This window comes from Pogoniulus pusillus, chromosome 18 (genome assembly GCF_015220805.1).
Source record: "Pogoniulus pusillus isolate bPogPus1 chromosome 18, bPogPus1.pri, whole genome shotgun sequence".
Lineage (NCBI taxonomy): Eukaryota > Metazoa > Chordata > Aves > Piciformes > Lybiidae > Pogoniulus > Pogoniulus pusillus.
Genome location: NC_087281.1, coordinates 25,022,254 through 25,049,540, shown reverse-complemented (window position 1 = coordinate 25,049,540; position 27,287 = coordinate 25,022,254). Strand labels below are relative to the sequence as shown.

General features: G+C 39.1%; 1 protein-coding gene across 6 annotated transcripts in view; it reads left to right on the top strand.

Moving 5' to 3' along the window:
- Positions 1-2,782: 2,782 nt before the first annotated feature.
- Positions 2,783-27,287, top strand: part of BTBD9 (BTB domain containing 9) — a 113,831-nt gene continuing 89,326 nt past the window's right edge. For 2 of the 6 annotated variants that reach the window (XR_010305620.1, XM_064158849.1), the window contains exons 1-7: positions 2,783-2,940; positions 4,688-4,851; positions 8,948-9,158; positions 10,214-10,577; positions 12,596-12,860; positions 15,563-15,782; positions 17,105-17,224. Coding sequence is in view for 5 of the 6 variants with exons in the window: in XM_064158849.1 (XP_064014919.1) it covers positions 4,770-4,851; positions 8,948-9,158; positions 10,214-10,577; positions 12,596-12,860; positions 15,563-15,782; positions 17,105-17,224 (1,262 nt within the window). In the remaining variant the exon portion in view is untranslated. Of the gene's footprint in view, positions 2,941-2,988; positions 3,034-4,687; positions 4,852-8,947; positions 9,159-10,213; positions 10,578-12,595; positions 12,861-15,562; positions 15,783-17,104; positions 17,225-27,287 lie in introns of those variants that run through there. The other 4 variants (XM_064158847.1, XM_064158850.1, XM_064158845.1 and 1 more) reach the window with 4 other exon arrangements.

The following is a 27,287-nucleotide window of genomic DNA, read 5'->3' as shown; positions in this document are numbered from 1 at the left end:
AAATTTTATTTCAGTTCATACAGATAGATCATCTAAAGCTTTATGACCAAGAATTGGCAAGGCAAAACCTCAAAATGTTATACACACATAACCTGCTGGTTCCTGTTTTATTGACATCCAGTGTTCCATTTCAGCCTTTTTTCACTGCACTTCAAAGTACAGCTGTGTCTGAAAAAGCTATTGACCCAACAATATGCAATTAAAACTGGGACAGTTTACAAGTAATCAGATGAGTAAGTCAAAGGGTGTGCATATTCAGTGTCATAATTACACGCTGAAGTTTCTCTGCTTAGTACTCAAAAGTTATTCAGAGCAATTTGCTAATCTTGAACTGACTTTTTTTATGCGCTTGACAAAGTGTAGACAATGCCATGATGAAGCAACAAAGAGGAAGCAGTAAACGAATACTGGTATCTACAAAGTAGTCAAAGCAGCACTTTGAAATGAGCACGATAAGTGGTTGGCTGGTTGGTGTTTCTCTGTTGTTTCCCACCACCAAAAAAAAGGCAAAAAAAGTTCTGCAGCTTGCCATACTGAGAGATAATGACAATTGGTATTCTCAGTTATAAAATTCAACAAACTAAACCCTTCAAGGGTGATTCTTCTAACTTGCAACAGACGTTAAAGATTTCAGATGGAAACATTTGAAACTATTTAATGTTCTCATCAGTTACAATACTATTTTCCCTTCTTCTGAGGTAACACTTATTTTCTTCTACATAAAGCATCAAATTAATTAGCCTGTAGTGTGTTGCCACTTGTAAGGCCTAAATGTAGTTTCAAGCAGTACAGTGGAAATTAATCTAATGGTCATGTAGAGACAAGCCCATGTTAGGACAGCTAGAATGAGGGTTACATAAGGAAGTGGCCCAAGCAGCAAGAGACCTGGTTAGAAAAGCTAAAGCTCAGTTAGAATTAAATCTAACAAGGGAGATCAAGTGGAATAGCAAAAAATTATACAGGTACATTAATGGCAAAAAGAAGCCTAGAGAAGGTGTGGGCCCCCTCAGGAAAGAAACAGGTGAACCTCAGCCTTCACTGGCAAGGGCTCTAGCCACACTCCCAGGGTCATGGAAGGTAACCGCAGGGGCTAGAAGAAAGAACTGCCCATTGTGAGTGAAGATCAGGTTCGTGACCATCTGATGAACCTGAAAGTATTCAAATCCATGGGACCTGATGAGATACACCCATGGGTACTAAAGGAACTGGCAGATTAGGTCACTAAATTGCTCTCTATTATATTCCAATAGTCATGGCAGTCTGGTGAAGTCCCCACAAACTGGAAAAGGGAAAACAACCCCCATTTTCAAAAAGAAAAAGAAGGAAGAACGGGGGAACTATTTGCCAATCAGTCTCACCTCTGTGCCTCTCCCAGAGGCACTGCTGATACAGAAGAATAACAAAGAGGTGATTGGATATAATCAACATGGCTCCACCGAGGGCAAATGGTGCCTGACAGACCTGGTAGCCTTTTACAAAAAGGTCACATTAATAGATAAGGGACAAGCAACTGGCTTCATTTACCTGGGCCTCAGCAGTATTCAACACTGTCCCACACAACATTCTGGTCCCCAAGCTGCCGAAATACGGGTTTGATGGATGGACAACTCCATGGGTAAAGAACTGGCCTGATGGCCATGCCCAAAGAGTGGCTATTAATGGTCCCATGTCCAGGTGGAGGCCAGTGACAAGTGGAGTCCCTTAGGGATCAGTACTGGGACCAGTCTTGTTTAACATCTTCACTGGAGGTTGGATGAGGCACTTAGTACCATGGTTTAGTTAATTAGAAGGGTTAGGCGATGGGTTGGGCTTGATGATCCTAGAGGTCTTTCCCAACCTGGTCAGTTCTGTGATTCTGTGACGTGGACAGTGGCATTGAGTACACCCTCAGCAAGCTCAGTGATAAGACCAAGCTGTGTGGTGCAGCTGACATGCTGGAGACCAGAGATGTCATCCAGAGGGAACTTGACAGACTGAAGAGGAGGGTCAAAGCCAGCCTTGTGAGGTTCAAGAAGCCCAAGTGCAGGGTCCTGCATCTGCGTCAGGGCAATCCCAAGCACTGATAGCCTGGGGGGTGACTGGCTTGAGAGCAGTCCTGAAAAAGCAGGACCTGGGGGTGCTGGTGGACAAGACGCTCCACATGAACCACCAGCGTGCACTTGCAACCCAGAAAGCCAGCCGTCTGGGCTGTATCGAGAGAACTCTGGCCTGCAGGCTGAGGCATAGGGGTTGGAGTTAGATGATCTTTGAGGTCCTTTCCAGCCCTGACAATTCCATGATTCTATGTGCTCGTGGATAGGCAGACCATCTCCTTACTCGGGAACGCAGAACACAGATTGCCAAAGGACAGGCAAGCACATCGCTAAAGGGAACGGCGGGAACGACGCTTTCAGGGGCTGGGCATTTACGGGTGCCTGTTGTCTGAACAAGACTCCCATTTCTGACACGTACTGGCACCTGCTGCCAGGTGCGGCTGTTGCCCGCGGGCAGGAGAGTACAGCCGTGCAAGTCCCGCACCCCCCTGCCTGGGACACCGTTATTTTAAAAGCCGGCACAGAAGCTTCCTTCGTGCCGCAGCGGCCGCCAGGCCGTGCTCACTGACCGAGGGCGGGGGACACGGACGGCGGGCAGCTCGGTCTTTCAGCCGCCCCAGGGGCCCCTGGCGGGTCTGCCCGCGGGCACGAGCTGCGGACGCTCTTCCCCGACGCCGAGGGTTTCGCTCTGCTACAGGTCGCCGCCGCTCCAGAGCGGGAAGAAGCCGGGCGCCGTACGCACACAACCCGAGGCGAGCCCGGACCGCCGGCGGGACGACCCGCGCTGTCCGGAGGCTGTCCGCTACGTCAGCACGCAGGAGCACGGCTGCTCCTGGAGACTGATGTCAGCGCGCCGAGTGACGCAGCGGCGGCGCCGAGGGTGGAGGCCTTGTCGGCGGCGGGGCCGGTGAGTGCTGAGGGAAGGGTTGCGGTCGGCCGTGTTCTTTTTGGGACGCAGGCTCGTGGAGAGCAAGTGGCAGCTCGTGAGGCGCTCTCCGTGGTGGGTTTCGGCCTTCTGGCGCGTTGACGTGATGCCGCCTCCGCTGCTCCGCCGGGCGCGGGCAGACTGGCCCGGGAGTGGGTGAAGGCAGCTTCGCCGCCGGGAGCGTAGGCCGCTGCCAGAACGCCGGTGGGCGCGTCAGGCAGTGAAGGGGTTTCCTCTGAGTCGTCCTGCGGCAGAAACGAGGGAGAGGGGGGGGCGGCTGAGTGGGCGGGGATCGTTGTCCCTGCGCCTCTGGCAGCTGTTGGCAAGGCGGCGGCCTAGGCTTCCTTGGACGCGACCTTGGACGCGTCGCCTGCTTTCGGCCGCTCTCTCTTCTGTGGGTGTGATGCTCTTGCTTCACCTGTTTCCTCCTCTGCCTGCCCCTGCGTTTTGCAAGACGCTGTTGTGATGTGTTTAGTTTATCTTTTAACGTTAGTTCAATGTTCTGGCGATTCGATACTACACGCAGTATTTTCATAGGTTCTTCTGAGGTCTTAATACTTCTCTTGAAGTAGTATACTGCTGTGATTTATTGAAATTACTTTCGATTTGTATGAAGCTGTCATCAGACTATAAATAAACAGACTTATTAACAGCCTGCTTATAATTTTGCCTGCCTATCAATGCTTTTTGCTTCCATTATTTTAAAGTATAGCACGCAGGTCCCTCTCAAAGCCCTGTGGTAGAAGTGACTTAATTTTTTAGTGTGTTTTAAGGTTTTCATTTCAGCCTACTCACAATGCAGGTGTGTTGAGTGTGTTTTCTGTTACAAATCTGTAAATCAGGTGTTTGAAGTTTACTGTTGGCATCTATTAGCTCAAAAAAACCGGTTTTGTAAACGGTTTATGAATGTGTTTTGATAACACAAGTCAGTCTGTTAACATGTATTATTTGTGAGAGAAAGTATTTACATATCCCATCTTATTCTACAAAATCAGGAGACCTGTTTTCAACTTGCTGGATTCAGATATAGTTAATTTCCAGTTTCTGTGACTGTGTTCTCCTCCCTTAAACTTGTACTTTAAAGAAGACTAGAGTGTCTCTTAGGGGAGAATTTGTAGATATCACCTTCAAAGAACTTAGCAATTCAAAGAAAGTTTATTTTTCCTGCTGGCAGGGAAGAATGACAATAATTTATACTTGTTGAGTGGGACTCTTTATGTTGATTATGTATTTAAACAAATAAAGTATATTTCTGTATTTCTTCACCCTACGATTCTGTTTTCCTGCATGTATAGTTGAAGGCTTACACAAGAGAAAGATCTGCAACTGCCCAAAGTATTATGAAAAAACAGACAACCAAAACTAGAATAACCAACCCTCCAGAGCCTTTAGCTGAGCAAGGAGAGCTTTGGATATGTAATGAATAAAACATGTGTGATACAGTTTGTGTAGGATGAACATTTTGTGTCTTGTAATGAACAAATGAAGGGCAATATGTTCCCATATTTTTTGATGGTTAATAAAATGAATGGTCAAAATTAAAGTATGATCACTAAAAAAAAAAATTCATGCTGTGTTCTAACATTGTTAGAAGCTTTCCTGTAGAATGGAGGGAATTTTGTAAATGTGTTTCCACACAAATTTTTACTGAGAAATACACATCTCTCACTTTGGCTGTAGGCTACAAGCTGCCAGGTTCTGATGGTCTCTGTCTCATACGGTGTTTCAGGAAATGGTGCAATTGTTGATGTGCAGCTGGATGTTGCTGAATAGTGCTTCTATGAGCTCGCTGTTCAATCTTTCTGTTCAGAATGGCGAAGAACCCTAATTTTCAGGAAGTCAGTCATCTGCCTTCAGGCTACATCCACTGTCAATCTTCAGATAGCTTTGCTGGTGAGTGGACCAGTGTATTTTCTTGAGATTTTAACTTGATGGTTTACTTGTGTACCAGGTTGTATTGAATTAATTAGTACCTATTGTGTGTGTGTGTGTGTGTGTGTTAATAAATAACCTGCACTTAGTATATTATTCTTTGTACCTAGCTAAACATATTTCTGCTCCTCTATCAGAGCAGAAACATTATCACTACAGCATTTAAGTAATGGGAATATGTTTGCAGATCAACAGTGTGTCACTTCCCATATACTTTAAGTTGACAGGTAGTTGGTACTTTTAGAATGCTGTAATTTAATGATGTGCTTATTTACCATTAGCCAGTTAGCACCTGGTTTAATCTTCTTACGACACAGGAACTGGAGTTAAGACTTAAAAGTTCTGTGAATTCAATTTACTTGATCTTTCATACTCTCTATTCCTGCTGTTTTGATTGTCTTTATAATTGCTGAATACTAAGTATGGTTGGTATTTTTTCACCTTTCTGTTAAAATTTTCACTCAGTCAACTTTGTTATTGTTTAGAAGTGCAAAGGAGTTTCTGTAGTGGGAGTTCTGATATAGTGTATTTGGGTTATACCTTACGTTGAAATATTTACTAAAATACCCTGATTGCTGAGATGTTAGTTTATTGTGTCAGAACTCATGAGAATAAAACATTTTTATGTAAAAAAGAGGTATATGCCCATTACAAACCATATGATTTGCAACAATGGCATTTTTGTACATTAATCCTACTGTCACACTTGTAATAGAAATTGTAATTTGCTGGAATTTATGTAAAGCATAGCAAAATAATTTATGAATTAATGAATTACAAAAAAAATTGAAAAAAATCTCAAACCTTTTCTAATCAACTGAGAACCAGTTCTTATTTCTAGAAAAAAAAAGCAATTTAAGAGAATTCTATTTAAGAAAGTTTTCTTTGTGTAATTCTGACAAAATCTATATTCTCTTGCTAGGTGCAAACTAAATGATGAAGCAATTAAGTATCTATAATCCAGACTTACTTAAAAATCTTTAGTTCTAGCAATACTTTGGGTTTTTATTTGCATTTCTTTCTAAAATTTTAATAGTATTATCAGTTATGTAAACATTTTTCACTCACACCTTTTTTTTTTCCCGGTTGACCTGTGTCTTATAAAAAACAGTTTTTGAAACAATGCCACTTTTCCATGTGATCTTAGAGGTGATTTTTAGGCCTTCTGAACTTAACAGATGCCTTTTGAGATCATTGCGGCTTTAATGGTGCCTCAAACCGATGGAGAATAATGTTTTGTTTTATTTCTGTGGCATGAACTTAGTCACAGCAGCTGACTCTTGAAGCAGTTAATTAGCTCTGAGTACCTCCTGGAAATAAGGTATGGTGCTGGCAGGAGGCTTGTAAAGAGCTTGATGTTTCATTATGTAGTTGGTTAAGTGTTCATTGACTTCAAGGAAGAGCAAACACCTGTATTCTCTGAAAGGAATGATGTTATTTGATAACTGAAGATGCCGCAGGAGCCTTCACCTTCAGGAATGGCTTTGCCAGTCTTCTGGCAGCATCTATCTGTTGTTGTGCTGTTCTTAAAAATGACATTAAGTTGCAACTAGTTAAGTACGTGTTTGGCTGTACAGGGAAGTTGTGAGCTCATAGCAGCTTGTCACACTTAAAGCAATTTTTGCTTTTTGCTTCCTCGAACAAGAAATGTGCAGATCACTCCAGGACTGAGGGAATTCATACCATTAATTAATCCAGTCTAGGAAGATCTGAAGTCATGTATTCTTTATTTCTGTATTTTGAAGGCAGAACTGCTTTAATTGAACTGCTCTATGTGGAAAGCCACACAATACAGCCAAAAATTGCATTGGAAATATGTAATAGTAAACACACAATTTTAAGTGCCTCTTCAATATACTCATGTTACCCACAGGCGACATATAAGACATATAGATAGTTTCATGAAGTTGCCAGTTTCCAACACTTTTGAGTCATTCAGGTGTGTATGAAAGGTTCCTCAGCCAGAGGCTTATTGCCACCCTTTGAGTCTTTTTCCCTGTAAGCAGCATGTTGTTTGAAACTGACAGTTTAGAATAGTACATTGCACCAGCAGTTTCAAGACCATGAAACATTGAAATACATTTGTCTTGCAGTTTACACACAGGGATTTCTAAATTTCTACTTTCATTGACGTCTGTAGTTCAGGGTCTTGGTGTTCCTAAGCACCAGTCCTTAGGAATCTGGTCCATAGCAAGTGTCCCCAGTTCACGCTTTCCTCTCTTCTATACATTGATTCTTGTTTAGAGAGAGGTCTACCTATCCTTGAGAGGGAAGTGAACTTTTAGGTTTTATTTCTTTGTTTAACTTGAAATTAAAAAAAAAAAATCCCTTGAGCTTTTTAGCTTGCTGGCACACAAGAGCCACAGCTACTGGAAGTGTAGTGTGTAGTTCCCTTTACTACTTTCATAATCTCTTATTCTATGCAGACAGTACCTGCTCTTGCTTTTTTAGAGATAAGAGTGGATGAAGGAAACAAGTAGAATAGAATAAAAAATAGATTTCAAATCAGAAGTGTGCCAGTATTTTTATATGTATGAAGTATCATACATTAATTTCTCCAATCAAAATCAGAACTAGCAGAAGATAGTACAGAGTTGCTTGATAATGTTCATGTAACTTGCACATAGTTGAGCTGTGAATGAGGATCAGCAACACCAATTATAAATGCCGAAGGCTTGAAGGAGTATCAGAGCTTGAGACTTGCAACAGAGTTACAGATACATCCTGATACATCCTTTTGTTGGCTCATTTGACTAATAAGTTCTATTTTGAGGCTTTTTGAATTTTACTGTTGTCTTAGATAATTAAATTGTGATAAATATTTTTGTTAGTTAATCTTGCTTGTTACAAAATAAATGCTACTAGAAATGTATGTTACTTAAATCTGTCAGTATGGAGTTGTTTTAGCTAATTGTAAATTAACCAGAACAAATGGAAAAAAGCCAGTATTGCTGGTACCATGTCAGAGTGCCTGCGCTAGGGCCAAGACAGTGCTACACAGTAGCAGAGGCAGCCTGAGGAAAGCTGGGAATTCGTTGCCATTTGTGCTGGAGTCGATAGTTGTGTGTGGGGCATGATGTCATCATTTTAATGCTTGTGGTACGTGGTCTTTCTTCAGCACCAAGTATGAGGCCATTTTGAAAATGAATAGTGTCACTTTTAAAAAGTGGCACAGAAGGTGTGTCTCAAAATGTGGATGGTTATAATCTGATGCACCTGACCTCTTCCTAGTCAAAAGTAAACTGAAGTGTAACAATAGAAGCTGTTTTAAGACCTGGATTCTCCTGTGGGTGCTCTTCCCTCTGAGACTACAGAAAGCTTCTGTTGCTGAAATAAAGGAACCCAAACAATGCTAAAGTGAATTAGGGAGTACCAAAATCAATAACAAATGTGGCTAGTGCATTTCTCCGCATTGTATGCTAGTGGACAGTCTTCTTCTTTCTGTGACTGAGATAGTAGATGGCTTTTTTTTTTTCATGTACAAGGGAACAAGAAGGCATCAAGAAAACCGAATAGAAAGGGTAAGCAAATTGAATTGTACATAGTAAATCTCTGCTTTTTGACAGATTTTTGTCTGTTATTTAGCAAGTATTGTCCTACTTGTTTATTTTCTCCCAGTTCTCACAAGTTCATGGAATTCTGCAAAACCAGATGTTTTTACTTATCACTGATTTTAGTAGAGACTTGGGATTTAAGACAGTGCTTGTTGATCAGATTATTTCTTTATCATTTCAGTGCATTTTAAGTTGGATAAAATTGCTTTCTAATGGTAACTAATTAAAATTATTTTGCCTTTAATTCTTTTTGTTGGAAGTCCTTTTAAGTAAAAGAGTTGACAGAACAACAAGGTGATAGAATATTTTCTCTTGGCTGGAATTTTGATGCAAGCTGCACTGAGTCCTGTCGCAAATGAACTTTAATAGAAAACCTCTTGGTTTCATTTTCTTGTATAAGGTAACTTAGTGCTAGCTGCTCTGTGTGTAATTACAGCTTGATCTTTGCCATCTGTTGATATTTGTGCCCTTTATAATCCTGGTTGTTCTCTTTTCTCCTTTAGGCTATCAATATCACCATCCCTCCAAGATGAGTAACAGCCACCCACTTCGTCCTTACACAGCTGTGGGTGAGATTGACCACGTTCACATTCTGTCGGAGCATATTGGTGCTTTAATGAACGGGGAAGAATACAGCGATGTTACTTTTATTGTGGAAAAGAAACGTTTCCCAGCACACAGAGTGATCCTGGCTGCTAGGTGCCATTATTTCAGGTGAAGCACAGCTTTTTGTCAGGCTGGCAGGAAATTTTCATGCGGATCAGATAAACATTGTTTCTCTCTGAACTTTTCAGGGTGTAATCATCTGTCCATTGAGTGTGACCTTTTCTGTGTGAATGTTTCCCAGCATATCAAATCATTGTGTCCAAATATAAAAAGATAAATACCATGTCATGATGTTATTCTTTTGACCTTCATTAAATTGGATTTTTGAAGGTAGTATCACAAATTCAAGAGAAAGATAACTTCAGAACAGAAAAGTGCTGTAAAATTGTTTTGATTTCTCAGATTATAAATGATGTGGGTCTGGAACATAGGCTGTTTAATTCTGATGCATTGGATGTAAGTATTTGAAGAGGTCTGGCAGATACAGGTTAAAATACATATTTTGAAACTAGGAAAAATACTAATTCTACTCTTCTAAGAACTGGGCATTTTTCACTTGAAATGTAGTTAATAGAACGTACTTGTAATTTTTTATAGATAATTTTGTTACAGGGTTAAGATGGTGACTGACCTGAAGTGTGTATGCAAATTGTTCAAACCGTCCATCATATTTTAAAAAAGAATTGTGGGTACTTGTTTTTTTTTCTCAAAATTCAGGATTTCATCAGAGTTACTGTGTGCTGGGTTTAGACTAAGGATCAGAGGACACAAATCTGCAGATGTGCAAATCTGCCACTTCTGTTGTGATGGTGACCTCTTTGAATTTTTTTCTTTTTTCTTTCTCACTAATAGCAGTGGGTTTTGTTATGTGAATAAAGGTACAAGAGTCATATCTCAATTTCTGCCTTGCAGGCTGTCATTTGAAGTGGAGAAGGAGCATTTGTTTTGATGGATAAAGACATGATGCGTTAGAGTATTATTCTTGTGCAGCCATTTTCAGAGCAGACCTGCACTTAAATGCAAAGTATCTGGGTTTTTAATTTTTACATTTTTAAACCACATCTGCTTTGTATTGCCCTTGATGTGTATAATCATTTATTTCTTTCTTTTTTCTGCTTGGTTTATATGAGGATATAAATTTCTCAATTTTGTCTTCCTTTTAGAGCATTACTATATGGAGGAATGAGAGAATCCCAACCTGAAGCAGAAATTCCTCTTCAGGACACTACTGCAGAAGCATTTGGCATGCTGTTGAAATACATTTACACTGGTCGTGCTACACTAAGAGATGAGAAAGAGGAGGTTCTCCTAGACTTTCTAAGCCTAGCACATAAATACGGGTTTCCAGAATTGGAGGATTCCACGTCGGAGTATCTTTGCACAATACTTAACATTCAGAATGTCTGTATGACGTTCGATGTTGCCAGTCTTTATTCCCTCCCTAAATTAACTTGTATGTGCTGTATGTTCATGGATAGAAATGCCCAAGAGGTGCTCTCCAGCGAAGGCTTCCTGTCACTTTCTAAGGTAAATCTTTTTCCTCCAGGAATGTTTATATTAATTTGTATAGAGCCTCATGATAAAATACCAATGAAGACACCAAGTACAAGTTTCTATGTTAGTTAACAAGTATCATTTTATAGTAGCAAAATTAGCAATTGGAGTTGTCCAAGCCGAGCTGAACCAGAAATCCTGATTATTCATTTGGAATTTTTTTGGTATTTAATGTTGACCAGTTATAGTAAAATTAGATGATGCACTCAAAGGTGGGAGCAGGAATTTAATCTTAATTTGTGTTTGATTTTTTTTGGTGTTTGTTTTGTTGGTTTTTTTTTTTTTTTAAATCTGTTCTCTAAACAGTGAAATTTAGTTTTTGATATGGGCTACCTCAGTGATGGATTGTTGTTGTGGTGTGAGCTAAAGCATTCTAGGGGTTGCTGTGACTTCTAGTGCTGATGTTCTGAAACTGCATAAAATGGCAGTATTGTGGCGTGGGGTGGGGTTTTTTGTGCGTTGGATTTGTAGTTGTTAGCTGTATAAATATTTGTGCTCTCATCAGGCTGTTCTGTGGTGGTGAAAAAATCCATTTACTCTGGAGTGGTCTTGGAGCTGAACATAATAGCTATAGAGTGTTTTCAAGTGTTCACATGAAGCAACAGAGGGTCCTGAGTGAAAGTTTGCTTAAATTTTTTTTAAGCAGTTTTGGTGGAAAAACTGTGATGGGTCTTTTCCTTGAGTAAGTGCAGGACTCTGTTTTGCCGACTGACTAGAAAAAAAGTTTTGTTCTGTCGTGTGCCATTTGTTAAATTTGAACTCTGAGAGCCTATTCTCAATGACGAGGATAGCAAATGTCAGTCATCAGGAAGTACATAGTTTATGACCTTTTTGACATAGCCAGTTCTGGTATATGTAAGAGGTTTCTCCTTTTCTTAGGCAAACTCTAATAAATCTACCAGGTAAGAGAAAATAAAAAAGCTGTTTCATTCCTTTTGCTCTCATTTTGCAGCCAGTGGGTTCTCTGCCTGAATAAGAGCCACTGAAGTTTTTGCTTGCTCATTCAAAATCGATACCAAAAGAGGGGAGGAAATCCCAAGTAGTTAGAAATGGTTTGCAAAGACAATTCCAAGCCATACTTTATTTTTCTCATCAGTGTTCTTATTCCAGCTTAAGTTGTAAAGGAGTGCTTTGAACTATCCTAGCAAATTGCCAAATCATTACTTACATTCCAAAGTAAATTTCAAGTAGTTACTGGAATTAAATTGGTTTGAATAGTTCTCCACACTTCAGCTCTATGATTCCATGAAGTAAGTCAGAACTGCCAGGGTTGGAAGAGTCCTTTGAGATCACTGAGTCCAGCCACTCACCTAGAGCTCATGGCCCTGTGACCACTGCTAAGACAGTACTACTAAACCCTGTTCCTGAGCACCACACATTTTTTAAATACCTCCAGGGTTGGTGACTCTGCCATCTCTCTGGGTAACCTATTCCAGTGCTCGATTACTATGAAGAAGCTTTGCCTGATATCCAACCAGAACCTCCCTCGGCACAACTTGAGGCCATTTCCTCTTGTCCTGTCATTTGCTGCGTATGAGAAGAGATCGAATCTTGCCTCTCTCCAGCCTCCTTTGAAGTAGTTACAGAGGGTGATGAGGTCTTCCCTCAGTCTGCTCTTCTGAAGACTAAACAACCCCAGTTACCTAAGCTGCTGTTCATAAGATCTGTGTTCAGGTTCCTTCACCAGTTTGGTTGCTCTTCTCTGGACATGCTCCAGCCCCTCTATGTCCTTCTTGTAGTGAGTGTCCCCAAACTGAACACAGTATTCCAGTATTTCTCCTAGAGGATTTGTAATAATACCTGTTGTTTATATGATGGAGACTTTAATTCTTGCTTGAGTGACTAAAACAAACTACAGTTTTAGATCTTGACTCCTTTGGAGGTGATTTTTAATAACAGTAAGTTAAAATACCTATTAATTTTTGCCTTTTTTAATTTATTTGCTTTTGTAATATTTCTATTCACTCGGGTTGGTTTGTTTATTTTTCCAGCCTGCTCTGTTAAGTATTGTACTGAGGGACTCATTTGCAGCTCCTGAGAAAGACATTTTCCAAGCTTTGATGAATTGGTGTAAACATAACCCCAAGGAAAACCATGCTGAAATAATGCAAGCCGTACGTTTGCCACTAATGAGTCTAACAGAACTACTAAATGTTGTAAGACCTTCTGGACTGTTGTCACCTGATGCCATCCTAGATGCCATTAAAATTCGTTCAGAGAGTCGGGACATGGATCTCAACTACAGGGGCATGTTAAGTAAGTATCAGATATTTTGGTTGGTTGGTTGTTTTACAGTTTAGTGACTGTAGTTGTCTGGAGGACATGGTTGATTTGAGTTCTTTGCTTTTAGGTGTTTTTAAAGGCTACCTAACTGTCTTGTTAGGTAGTATTCTTTCTTTCTGTTCCCATTTCTAAGTCAGCACATTTTCTTGCTTTCTTCCTCAGATGTGGCTCAAACCTGAACATTGTAATAAGTGTATTTTCCTAGACAAAGTGCTATTTCAATAGAAAAACTTCTGCAAAAACATTAAAAATAAAACTGTGTTGGTTGTGGAATATGAGATACTGAAATGATTTTGTGGTGATGGTGGCTTGTTTTCTACTTCATGAAGCTTTTCATATTTTCTCCATTACTTTTGATTTTTTGCTTACTTTTCACGTTCTTTCCCAAATAGTATAAACAAGTCTTTCAGAATTGTTTTAATGGAAGTCTAAAAAGTGAGAAGCCTTTTGGCTGACTTTTGTTTGTGCCTTCTGTTAATTCAACAAGATTATCTAACACTGAGCTTTAGAAGGATATTGTTAGTTTGCTGTCTAGTATGTGATTTCGACAGAGTATTTGCCCCACAGCAAAGAATAAAGTAGAATGTTCTTTGAGAGTCTGCACTGTAGTCTTTAAATCATGCAGGATGAGCCCTGAAAATAACTGCTTTCTCAGAATTGCATAGCTCCTTTGTTCTCATTTAGAAGATACAGATATTAATACACTTAAACAGAAAATTAATATTCAAATGCTGTGAAAGTCTTTTCATGTGAGGCATTCCATCTACAGTGCAGCAGATCAATTTTAAAAACCTAAGCAGTGTGGTTTTACTTCTTTTTCTGCATATTCATATCTCAGTATGATCCCAGTCTCAAAGTTTTGAGCTTTGTCAAAATCACAGCCTTATTAGAGAACGGAATTTTCATGTTGTTTTAATACTAGTTCAGGGTCTTGGGACTTGTTCTATTTATGGGAACATTGATGATCACTTGCAGTTTCATAGTTGTGCTATTTTGTGTAGTAGTGTTACAATACAGTTAATATTTTGCCACTTCAATTTCTGTTCTTTAGATATTAACGTTCTGTTGAAATTCATAGTTCTGTTGCCAGCCTGCCTAAGCTGTTCAGGGGCAGCTTTTCATCATTTAGCTTTCAGATTATGTTTTCTAGGTACTCATCTCAAACAAGACTGCTAAGTTTGTTTATGTTTTTGGTTTTTTGGTTTTCATTTTATTTTAACAGGATGATTCACCAGTGTATTGGTTACTACCTCTAATTAGGAAATATTATCCCAGGTTACATAATGGATGTATTACTGCAAAATACTGTAATAAAAAACTTGCTTTGAACCATGTAGGTTCAAAACTCAAGTAGCCAAAAGTCTCCCATTTCCTCAGGTTTGTTTAGCTTTGCAGGGTACTTGAAGCTTTCATGGCTATCAAAAAGCTCATATAGCTATGTCACTGTACCTGCCACTCTACAAATTCATAATGCATCCACATTTTGAATGTTTTGTGCGATTTTTAACTTAGTCCTGCCTCAAAAACTCAAAAGACTCCAGCCGAGACTAGAACAAAAGAATTGGGAAGAGGGAAAAAAAAAGTATTGGAGCTATAGTGAGAAGTTGATCACAGGGAGAGACTGAATTGACCAAAACTTTAAAACAAAGATGTAAGTGATGATTGGATGAGGAAGGTGCAATAGAATTCTGTAAAAGGGACTGAGGATACAGGCACTGTGTACTACTAGTAAATTATTGGTACTCGTTATTATCATAAAAACAGGGGGCGTTGAATTAAATGGAAGAAACAACATTTCTAAAATGCTTTCCTTTCTGTTTTTTTGTTGTTTTTCTGTTTTCCTTGAGTATGTATTTGTGGAGAAGAAGGGATACTGGCAATAGATCTTTGTTCTGATCTAATACAGTTGATGTTCAGAACATCTAATTTGCAATATCAGATTCACAGAATGTTAGGGACCTCGAAAGATCGTCTAATCCAGCTCCCCTGCCAGAGCAGGATTACCTACACCGGATCACACAGGGGTGCATACAGGTGGGTTTTGAGCATCTCCAGAGGAGACTCTACAACCCCCTGGGCAGCCTGTTCCAGTGTTCTGTCACCCTCAGAGTGAAAAAAATTTCCTTGTGTTTCTGTGGAACTTCCTGTGCCTCAATTTCCACCCATTGCTCCTTGTCCTGTCATCAGGCATCATCAAGAAAAGAGCCTGACTCTATCCTCCTGGCACTCACCCTTTACATATTTATAGACATTAATGAGGTCATCCCTCAGTCTCCTCTTCTGCACACTAAAGACCCCTAGCTCGCTCAGTCTCCCAAAAGGAGATGTTCCACTCCCTTCATCATTTTTGTGGTTCTGTGCTGGACTCTGAAGCAGTTCCCTGTCCTTCTTGAACTGAGGGGCCCAGAACTGGACACAATATTTGAGACGCAACTTTGCCAGGGAAGAATAGAGGGGGAAAAGAGCCTTTCTCAACCTGCTAACCGTAGGCCTCCTAATGCACCCCGGAATGTCACTGGCCGTGGCCACAAGAGCGCATTGCTGACTCATGACCAACTTTCCATCCACTAAGACTGCTAGGTCCTTTTCTCTTTCAGTACTCTCCAACAGGTCAGTCCCCATCCTATATTGTTATGTGAGTGTAAAAATTAAGAATTATTTCCTCTTTGTCTTAGTACCAGGGGAAAATATTGCAACAATGAAGTATGGAGCACAGGTCGTAAAAGGGGAGCTGAAATCTGCTTTGTTAGATGGGGATACTCAGAACTATGACTTGGATCACGGCTTCTCTCGACACCCGATTGATGATGACTGCCGTTCTGGAATTGAAATTAAACTGGGCCAGCCATCAATAATCAACCACATACGAATACTCCTGTGGGACAGAGACAGTCGGTAGGTGCCACGTTGACGTAAGAAGTGAAGGTAATGTATTTTGCACTGGTGATAGTACCTCAGTGTGAAAAAATAATTACTTTATACAGTCAGCATGATACAGTGTTGGAGATGACAGTGACAAGTTTTATTTGAAAACACCCTGTTTTTTACATATAATTTTGGTTACTTAATTGCCAGACCATATTTGTGATACTGAACTGCCTCATAACATTTCAGTGTATTTTCTTTCTTCATTATTTTATATTGCTAGTGAAAGTTCACATAATTTAAATTTGCCACTTAGTTTCCAAGTGCTTTTATTTTAGTTTGAAGAACAATACTCTATTTTATTTTTGGCAGAAACCGTATTTTTTACGTATTTATGTGCCAAACATGGAAGAAATGCTTGTTCAGATTTTTTGGATACATTAAAATTGTTCAGATGTAACACACTTTGGCAATAATTTAGGGGTAGCGAAATGTCTTAAAACCGTGAATTACCAGCTAACTACAGTAGCTATTAGAAGGCTCTTCACGGTGAGACTGGTGAAGCTTTGCAGATGCTTTAGTCAATTGGTGCATACCTACTTTAGATTATTATGGAATGCAGGAAAGATAAAAACCTGCATGTTTGAGCAGTTCAGGGACTGCTTAAATAGAAGAATGGCAAGGTTCTCTTCCTCTGACCAATCTATTAATTTTATAAATTGCTGTAGCAAAAAAATCAGTGTTTAGTAGACAGCTCATGCAGGTATTCAAGAGCAATTTTCTGCTGAAAACCATAAGACAAGCTACTTACAGTTTAACATATTGTTTTTCTCCTAAAGGATTAATTTCATGTTACATCCAGACTGACGGTTTAGGATTCAAAGTAATTGTGTTTGTTCTTAACTAAGCTGTGTTACTTTAGAACAGCATGTGCTACTGTTTTATTGTTTTTTTAATTATCTTTTAAAACATGAATTTGCAGTTGCCAATCAAACCATATTAACTTTTAGCTATTTCATTGTTTCAAATATATTTTCCTTATTCTGTTCAACTGAAATTTATGCTTATCCTCTGTTCCTTTTGGAAAAATTGAAAAGTAGAACAAGGAACTACTTCATACAATGTGGCAGTTAGTGCAGACTGGAAGCGTTAGGATGTTTTAAGTCATTCTGAAAACTCATTTTTAAAACTTGTTTGAAAACAGAGACCTCTTTTAGGTGTCTTACATACAGGTTTGTGAGTAGGAACAAATAGCCTTCTGCTCAACACAAAAAGTCCAGAAGAAAGTGTAAAATGTAATACATAGAATGTGACTGCTTGTATTCTAACCAGTGTATTTTGACCATCCATAGGTCTTATTCCTACTACATTGAAGTGTCCATGGATGAGTTAGACTGGATTCGGGTTATCGATCACTCTAAATACCTCTGTCGGTCCTGGCAGAATCTGTATTTTCCTGCCTGTGTCTGCAGGTTAGTTCATGAATGAAATGTTGCATGGCTATCATAAAATAATATAGAACTGAAGTAAGTTGCTGGATTTTGCTGCTACATTATGTATTCTGATAAGGTGCAATATATACAACTTTCATCATTTTAAAAAACAAAGTCTATATTGGTGGATGCTTTTTTAATATAAATATAGTTGAGAAATTGCAAGTGCCCTGTTCTGAAAACTCTAGTGTCTCCATCTCTAACTATATACCTTTCTTTTTTTCCCTTTGTTTCAAGTCATACTCACTTTTCCTCTGAGCTGATGTGTTTTTTTTCATTCAGTTGTAAACATCATTCCTTGACTGCCAAAAAAATGTTTTAAATGCATTTACATACTTGGTATAGAAGTTGAAAGTGTATTTTTATGTATTTTGTGGGTTTTCTGCTGTTGCATTGAAAGAGTGTTTTAAAGAGTTGTGAAATGTGGGAGCTAGAACTAAGGAGGTTTCAGCATGGGTCATGTAAACCAAAGCAGATACATGGATTCAATAATAATTGAGGGAATTATGTCTTTTTCCTGTATGTGCTGGAAATTCTGGACAGAGCTTATGATCACATAGAAGCTGACTTACCCAAAAAAATCGAATTGAGCTTGTGGTTAGAGAGGCTGCAGTCTGTAGATTCTGAAGATCATTAGCTTTTGGGTCACAGACCCAAACTGGAAATGCTCTATCATGTAGCAATTTCATTTTAATCAGCACATCAGCTCTTGGAATCCCCAAGGAGGGAAGTGCTTTCTTTTTCTTAAAGAACAACCTCTTTCCATGTCTTTTGGTTTGTTTTTTGTTTGGTTGTTTTTTTTTCCTTTTACTGCTCTGCAACCTGGCATTACTGGCAAGCAGTTGTAGCCTTATAGGGAAAGGGTCTGGTGGGTCATTTGTGCATCTCTCCTTTTCAGAAAACTTTCTCAGCTTCCCTGTCCTTTAGTAAGTTTGTACTGAATGTGACTGACTTGAAATTTATTTTCTGATTTTACTGTTTTTCTGGAGTAGTTGGCACTGTCCCTTAGTTTGTGTTGTGTATCTGGCAAATTTTTGCTTAAAGGCACCTGTGATAGATCAGTAGCAATGATGAAATACCTCATGGAGTTTGTGAGTGTTTCACATTTCCTGAGGTTATATCTTTCTGTGTGGTGGAGTTCGCCATCCCTGGAGGTGTTCAAGAAAAGCCTGGATGAGGCACTTAGTGCCATGGTCTAGTTGACTGGATAGGGCTGGGGGATATGTTGGACTGGGTGATCTTGGAGGACTATTCCAACCTGGTTGGTTCTATAATATGTGACTGTATCTTGATGTAAAATGGATGTATTGTTGGCAAGGACAACTTTTTGCTTCTGTCCTGCTGCCAAGAAGCTTCGGAGAGGTCTAGGTTGCCACAATGAAACTTCCCTTAACCTTTCAAAGGAGTAGCTATTCTTTGACCTCATCCAAAGACTTGTCCAGAAGTGATTTTTCAGTTTCAGCATCAGTTTCTGTTTGTCATCCCCATCTCAGCTGTTTTCATCAGTGTGCATGTATACTATGTTTTGAGAGCCTCACTGGTCTGTTTTGATGAAGGTTGTATATAGCCTTACACTGCAAGTGCAGAGAGTAGGGGGGAGAAAGTTATTCCAGAGTTTAGAAAGTACTCACCAGTGATCTTTAATCCTCTGTAAGTGACTTGCCCTTTATTGGAGAATCAAATTATCAGGAAGGAGTTAATTTCATGTGGTGGTTTTGTATGCATAGCTGTGCATTTTCTACTTAAATGCACGCAGAAGCACATCTGGAAACCACCTCTTTGCAGTTTTATTTTAGCAGATATTTTGACTATACTTTTGTCCAGGTAACTACAGCATAGATTTCCTTCTTCATGTCTCTAATTTTTCCTGTAGTGCTCCATGATCCCCAGTATTTTTAGTAAATACTCATTCCATACTATCATAGCCACTAAATGGTAGAGAATTTCCTGGAGGTGCTTTAAAGAACAAATGAAATAACTGAGAAAAAAAGTCGTGTAGCAGCATAATTTTATGAGTACTTATTTTTATGGAGCAGTAACCTTAAGGCAATATAAATTCTCAGTTATGAGTCAACATCATAATTCAGAGTGGTTTAGACAAGGCTGTTCTGTAATCTCTCTTTACATCAGTGAATTGAAACCTGTATTATATTAAGATCACATTTGCTAGTCAAATGTAAAAACGCTGTAGCAACAGTTTACTGTTATTCTTCTGGTTTGTTTGGTTTTTTTTTACCTATTTTCAGTATAATTACAGACCTAAAATTGCTGACAATTTTTTTTTCAGGAGTTCCACTTTAAAAACTTCTTTTTTTTTTTTATATTAATATAAATAATTAGGTCTAACTTGAAGATTGGCTCTACTTTAATCAGGGATTTGGACCACATGATCTCCAGAAATGAGGCTCTGAATGAGAGAAGCTTTGTGCATGTACCTATTTGTGTTTAAAACTTGTATCACACAATGTTACGTATTGTAAGTGACTTAAAAAAATCATCTAGTGCAGCCTCTCTGCCAGAGCAGGATCCCTTAGAGCAGGTCACACAGGAATGTGTGTCTCTGGAGAAGAGACCCCACAGCATCTCTGGGCAGCCTGTTCCAGTGTTTTGTCACCTTCACAGTAAAAAGATTTTTCCTTATGTTCTTGTGCAACCTCCCATGCTCCAGCTTGCACCGTGTCCTATTGTTGGACATCACTGCAAAGAGCCTGGCTCTGTCCTCACATACTTATAAACATTAATGATGTCACCTCTCAGTCTACTCTTCTGCAAGCTAAAGAGACCCAGCTCCCTTAGCCTTTCCTCATAAGGGACGTGTTCCCTTCAGTCATCAATGTGGCTGTGCACTGGATTCTTTCAGGCAGTTCTCTGAGATCCTTCTTGAACTGAGTGACCTGAAATACTAACTGAGCACAGTATTCCAGCCGTGGCATCACCAGGTCAGAGTAGAGAGAGAGGAGAACCTCTCTCGACCTACTAACCACAGCCCTTCTAATACACCCCAGAATGGGATGGGCCTTCTTGGCTACAGGAACATATTGCTGGCTTGTGCTCATCCACCAGAACCCCCAAGTCCCTTTCCTCTGCGCTGCTCTCCAACAGGTTATTCTCCGACCTACACTGATACATGGGGTTGTTCTTTCCCAGATGCAAGACTCTACCCTTGCCCTTGTATTCCATCAAATTTCTCCCTGCCCAACTCTCCAGCCTGTCTAGGTCCTGCTGAATGGCAGCACAACCCAGCTTTGTGTCATCAGCAAACTTGCTGATAGTGTGCTCTGTGCCCTTATCCAGGTTGTTGATGAATAGTATTGAATATCCCAGTACAAGATGACATTTTAAGGGGCAACAAAGAACTGGAGGCCAGGGTTATTGGCTGTGTTTTTTATTTACACAGCTTTATTCAAAACAAGAGTAGAGCATGCCAGATTCTGTACGCATTGCGAAGGACAGCCTGTTTGTGTCAGATACACTGGAGCAATTGTTCAAATACAGATTATGAAAAGAATATGAGCCTTGTAACATTAGGCAAGATTATTTGCCTTTTTGAGCTACCCTTCACATAAATGTTAGTTACACAAGAGTAGAGCTGTCAAGGGCTGAACTAACAGGTTCACCTGAGTTTTTAGAAGCTATTCAGACATTTTCATAGGCATAAAACTTGACGGAATATATCTTGTATTTACATGTATGCAGGTTGGCTCTCTTTTAAAAATAAAAACAAGAGCAAAACACTTGACTTTTCTCTTGAGAGAATCTTTCTCTCTTCAAATCTACAAGCACTACCTCTTTCATACTAACTGGATGGGAAAAGTTTGTCCTTCTCTTCCGACACTTAGGTCTTAACTGAATTAAGTAATTCAAACCTGAATGAGTTAAGACCAGTTCAATCTCCTTAACAAGTAATTTATTCTATTATGTGTGTCATGACTTTATCACAACTTTTTTTGCTATATGGTGCATTGTGGAATATTCACAGTAGTGCCAGAATTAGAGGCATTATTGTGCTTCCTTTGAAAGATAATTTGTACCTGGGAAGGCATATATGAAGCCATTGAAGCATATTATACAGAGTTAAGTAATTAATAATTGAGTATTTACAGTGTTTATTTTGGTTTTGTTTTAATATCACTCACTTGAATGCTCCAATCTGTGTTTTAATGGCATCAAAAAGAACTTTTGCTGGCCATAACCTTTGTCTGGGTTAACTGGTCTGAAATGGAAGGGCAGTGACCAAAGATTGCCATTCCTTAAAGAGAAGAAGATGAGAGGATTGCTTATGTTTTCTCACACACAAAAGATGATTTATTTGTAGTTTGTAGGATATAATCTGGATTTATAGACAAGCTGATTTGTACAAGGAAGATTATTTCTTAGGCATCAAAGCTCAGTGTAAGAAGTAAAAGGGTGTGCTATATTTGGAGGGGATTTTTTTGTTAAAGTGCTGCATATTGTACCTGTGATTTTTTTTTATTGAGATAATTATATTCAAGACTTTTAATTTTTGTTTTAAATGGTTTCAGATTACATTATTTCACCACCTTTAAAAATTCTTCAGCCATATATATTTAGCAGTAAAAAAAAAATAAGAAAGAAAAGGGTTTTTTTTGTCTTCTTTAACGTGTTACTGGAGTTTTGTGGGGTTTTTGTTTGTTTGCTTTTGTTGTTTTTCAAAATTTCTTTTGATCCTAGTTTCATTGTTTGCATTTACAGCAACTATTTTGTGGAGCATCATTTGGAGGAAAGATATGAGACAGAAAATAATCGTGTAAGCAGGTCATGCCAAAAGTTAGTAGCAAGTGTTGGGTTCGTAGGTATTCCAGCTTCCCCTTTTAATAGGTGATGTGGAAGGGAGCACCTGTGTATTTGTTTTCCTTGTGTGATTTGTGGCTGCTTTTTTCTTTCTTATTTCCAAATACTTTAATATATACTTCTTGATTAAGCTAGTTGTTTACCCTGTCACTGACTTGAAATAATGAATGCTATCCTCATGATTATATTAAAAAGCTAATGCTTTTTTGTATAGCACTTAAGTCCATAGTCCTGGCAGTTCTGGCTAGTGTTAATGCTTTAAAAACTCAAAGATGAAAATAATAGAAGAGCTGCTTGTAGGATAATGTTTCCTAAGTCGTGTGAGTGTCAGTTTGAACATGGGTAAGCAACAGTAGTTTGTTTATTTTAAAAAAGAGGCAGATTTTCAAACTGAAATAGCAACCAGAGTTGATTCTAAGCAGCAGCTCCTTTTACTGGAGTGAAAAGTGCAAATACATTACATCAATGTAAATACCTCTAAAGATCTTTAAATGGGCAAGGCAGATTCTTGTTTTTACCTCTCTCACTTGTTTCATGCTTTCGTCTTCGTTCTGCAGCTTCATATTTTTACTTCATCTATTTTTGAAGAGCTTCATTAAATCAAGAAAATGAAAGATGTTGACGTCTCAAAATAAGCAAAATGTAGCCACAAGGTGTCACTGTAATAAAAGTTTAAAAGACTTAATTCTTTTCTGCTTAAACTTCTTTAGTCAAGCTGTTATTCCTAGTGTTATTTTACTTTTGTGTACTGAGGTTCCCAGATTTACAGAATCATTCTGATTTGCTGTTTTTTGCTGTACAAAGAGCAAGTACAGAGATGGAACAGTGAATCAGAAGGAAAGTCTCAGTTATATTTCTATTAAAAGAACTGATAGATGCCTATAGAATAATGCTGTAAATGTGGGAAATGATTTAAGCATTATATTTTCACTGGTTTTTAGTTTGTTTTAAATTAAACACTGCTGAGATTTTTCTAATGCTAATAGGTTGAATTAGTAGTGGTATAAAATATCTAAGTTCTGTGTTTTGTTTAAAATACTGGACTGCTATATAAAGTGTGGTGTCGAATTTTTTACTTTAGAAGGTGTGTAAAATGAATTTATTAGTGCAGAGAGAATGTCTTGCCTTTCCTCTACTGCAGCAGTGATAACATTGGGTGGGATTTTTGTTCAGTCTTTCAGCAGTTTTAGCTACTAATGATTACACAATTTGTAATCTTCTGCCTGAGCAGAGACAAATTGAGTTGTAGATTCTGCAGCCTGAGCATTTAAAAAAGCAAGATGTAAAAAGAGTAAATTCCAGTACTAAGACAGTATTAAACTAAGAAATGCTGGTAGTTGTGCACAATTAGTTTGCATGTAGTGACATGTGAAGAAATGTGATTTTCAAATATAGGCTAGACAAGACAATATCTTTTTGTCTTTAGCTCTGTTCGTGGGGCAGCCTCAGATACCTGTGCTTTGTACTGATGGTTGTGCAGTCACTTGTTTTTCTTTCTGTTTGGGAGACTCACTCATGGAAATTTGCTGATGATGAAGCAGCAGTGTCTTACTTTCAGCCTTACTAGTAGGTCTCCGATATCCTTATCTGTAGTAGATACCCATTTTGCAGTTTTCCTGTGTTTGGTGAAAACTTTGTGGATAATAATTTAGCAGAAGGTGTTCTGAGTGTGGTTCAATTTAAGAAACAAGTGAGGAAAATTGATTGAAGCAGTCCCAGCTTCTTGAGATAAACTGAAAAGAAAGCTGTGTCTGCAGGTCTATTTTAGCACTGGCTTTTAAGCAAGCAAATTCTGCATGCTCTCCCCTCCCCCAGCAGAGAATGGAGGTGTTTAGAAAAAGCATATAGCCATCTGAAAATAACTTTTGAACGTTGCTTTAACTTAAAATGCAGCCATGCTGCGTCACTTACTGACCTAACTGCAAAGTATATAGTAAAAAATGTAGGAGCTGTAGTAAAGCTTTCAGTCTGTCTGAGAAGCTTTTAAAAAGTTTTTCAGCACTGAGACATAAGTATCCTTGCAGAAGGAGTTCTTGGAAACGGAGTGATTGAACTTGGGCAATGGAAACCATCTTTGCCTTATTTACTGCACTTGAAAAATAGAAATGGTTGCACAGACAGCTTGTTTATTATTTATTTTCTTTTTACCGTGCTTTGGGAAGCCTGGACTGCTATCTAAATATTTTAGTTCTACCTGTGCAGATCTGCTGGTACTTCGGATCCTAGGGGAAAAGCCAATCCTTAGTGCACAATACCCGTTAGTTTGTCTTCATTTCTAGATAACTGAGCTTTTTTTCAATTCTAATACTGTGTGTAATACAGTGATAATTTGCTTTCCAGAGGCATAAGTAAAAATTCCCTTGATGTGTATTGCAGAAACAGTACTCAAAGAAAGCAGTTTTGAAACGTTCCTCCAGACCTTTGAGGGTTTTAGCGGCTGTCATTTTCATGAATCACTTTTCACTGCAGACATGGTTTTTCTGCTGGTTTTGGGAAGAATGGGGAGAAGAGCTGATCGCTTCTGCTAGAAGGTAATCATGCTGAGGGCTCTTTATTGGCATGTTTCCAATAGCTTGCTTTTTAACTTTGTGAAATACAAGAAAATTAATTCCTGAAGGCAACATTTTAGTGGCTAGGAGGCGTTTACTATCTTTCTATCAGCCTTTAAACTTTTTTTTCCCAATGAATAGTCAATCTGTCGTTTTTATCTTTTCCTTAGATAAGGTCTCAGATTTTTCAAACAATTTAGACCATCTACACAGGATAAAGAAAGCTATTGCCCTGTCTAGGACAGAGTGTTTATTGATTTAAAAGATTCCTTTCTTCATTTCAAGTTATGTATGCTTTTGGTCTTAAGCTTACACTTCTAATTTCAGCTTCAAATATGGTCCCAGTGATACAAAAGCTCATTTCTCTATAGGTGCAATCAATAACATTTTTCATCTAGAACTTTATCAAGGTAGCTTTTTTTTTCCTTCAAATTCTTTTCTGTTCCTGCTATATCAATTTCAGTTATCCTAACCTGAGGACCCCAACTCAGCTTTGAGGAAAAGCAAAAAAACTAGTGTGCATTTAAGCTGTTGATGACTACCTGCCAGACAGCTCATCCTCTGAAAATGAATATTTGTCTGAAAAAGCATATTGAGAAGGGTCAGTATGGCTTGTACAAAAGTACCTGAGAAATGAGAGAGAGTGCCTGCCAGTGGTTTTTCGGGGGCATATGAGTTAAATAACAAAATCTCATATATGTGTGTATATAATATGTATTATATATAGATAATAGATAAGCATATATATATTTATGTATAGTGTAGAAGAAGCAACTTTTAAAAATATCTAAATTACAGATTTCTCATGTTTTGATATAATAATAGCAGAGAGGTTTTTAGTATAGTTGGAATTTCTATGTATTCTGAATCTTGATGTAGTCATGAGTTTCTTAAACTGTAAATTGCTTCTAGATCTGTTTTTGAGCTGTTTCACATCACAGAAGAGATCTGATATAGCTGAGAATAATCAGTAGCTCTTTGGCTTGGCAGTGGTGCATAAAGATACACCTAACCACTGAATTATCAAATTGGTTGTGATGATTCTACAGCAAGTTGTATTTTGAAGTTAATGTTGCATAAGACAAATCTGTGTTTAAAATCCATCTTCAGCAGTCTTTATATCCTTTTCTGTGGTTTCTGTTTCACTTCCAAATCTAGAATTAACTGTGAAATCTTGCCTTATATGTATTTACAATGACAGACTTTTCTAAAAGGAAATCTTGTTTTGTCAAGTTCGTGAGACTTCTGTTTTATTTTAGTTTGTTAATCAGCGGTGGCCATCTGTCGAAGTCATTTGATGCCAGTGTGTAAAGCATTTCTTTTTTTCCCCATTTCTCCGTAGATAATGGGCACAGTTTGTTGATGTGTCTGAAACACTACCATACAAATACACATTATGAATATTCAACTTACATATATAAAGCCAAGTGATAGACTTACGTGAATTCACTCTTCAGTTTCTTAGTTTGAAAAGCCATCTGTTAACCAACACTAGGCCAGTTCTCATTGTGGAATAGTTTGCATGACACTAAGAATTTTGTAGAAAAGTAAATTTGTCTGTGGTTAAACATACTTCTTAGTTCACAAACCTCAAGTTCTTTTATGTAGCACACTAGAAAGGTATAAATCATTGTATGAATGGGAAAGCCATTAATGTAAAGAGCTTTATTTGGTGTCCTTTTTCTCCTGTTGTGGCAGGGTTCTGCACTTTGGCCACAACAACCCCAAGCAGCGCTACAGCCTGGGGACAGAGTGGCTGGAAAGCAGCCAGGAGGAAGGGGACCTGGGGGTACTGATAGATAGTAGGATGAAGATGAGCCAGCAGTGTGCCCAGGTGGCCAAGAGAGCCAATGGCATCCTGGCCTGCATCAGGAGCAGTGTGGCCAGTAGGACAAGGGAGGTTATTCTTCCCCTGTGCTCAGCACTGGTCAGGCCACACCTTCAGTGCTGTGTCCAGTTCTGGGCTCCTCAAATCAAGAGAGATGTTGAGGTGCTGGAAGGTGTCCAGAGAAGGGTGACAAAGCTGCTGCGGGGCCTGGAACACAAACCCTGTGAGGAGCGGCTGAGGGAGCTGGGGTTGTTTAGCCTGGAGAAGAGGAGGCTCAGGAGTGACTTCATTGCAGTCTACAACTACCTGAAGGGACATTGTAGCCGGGTGGGGGTGGCCTCTTTTCCCAGGCAACCAGCAACAGAACAAGGGGACACAGTCTCAAGTTGTGCCAGGGTAGGTCTAGGCTGGATGTTAGGAGGAGGTTATTAGCAGAGAGAGTGATTGGCATTGGAATGGGCTGCCCAGGGAGGTGGTGGAGGCACCGTCCCCGGAGATGTTCAAGAAAAGCCTGGCTGGGGCACTTAGTGCCATGGTCTGGTAGACTGGCTAGGGCTGGGTGCTAGGTTGGACTGCATGAGCTTGGAGGTCTCTTCTGACCTGGTTGATTCTATGTTTCTAAGAGAATCTTGTAGAACTAATGTTGAGCTTAAGCTTCTTGAGCTTGAACTGTACTTGCTTTCTCTCACTGTGATGTGTTGGGAGGATTAGGGCGATCCATTTGACGCAGCCTGCAGGAGTAGGAGTATTTGCCCCCGCAACGTGGAAGATGATAGGACACAAAGAGTTGGAAACAAAAAATAATTCTGAAGAGACCACTAAATAAAAAATAACAAATTGGATACTGTAGAGA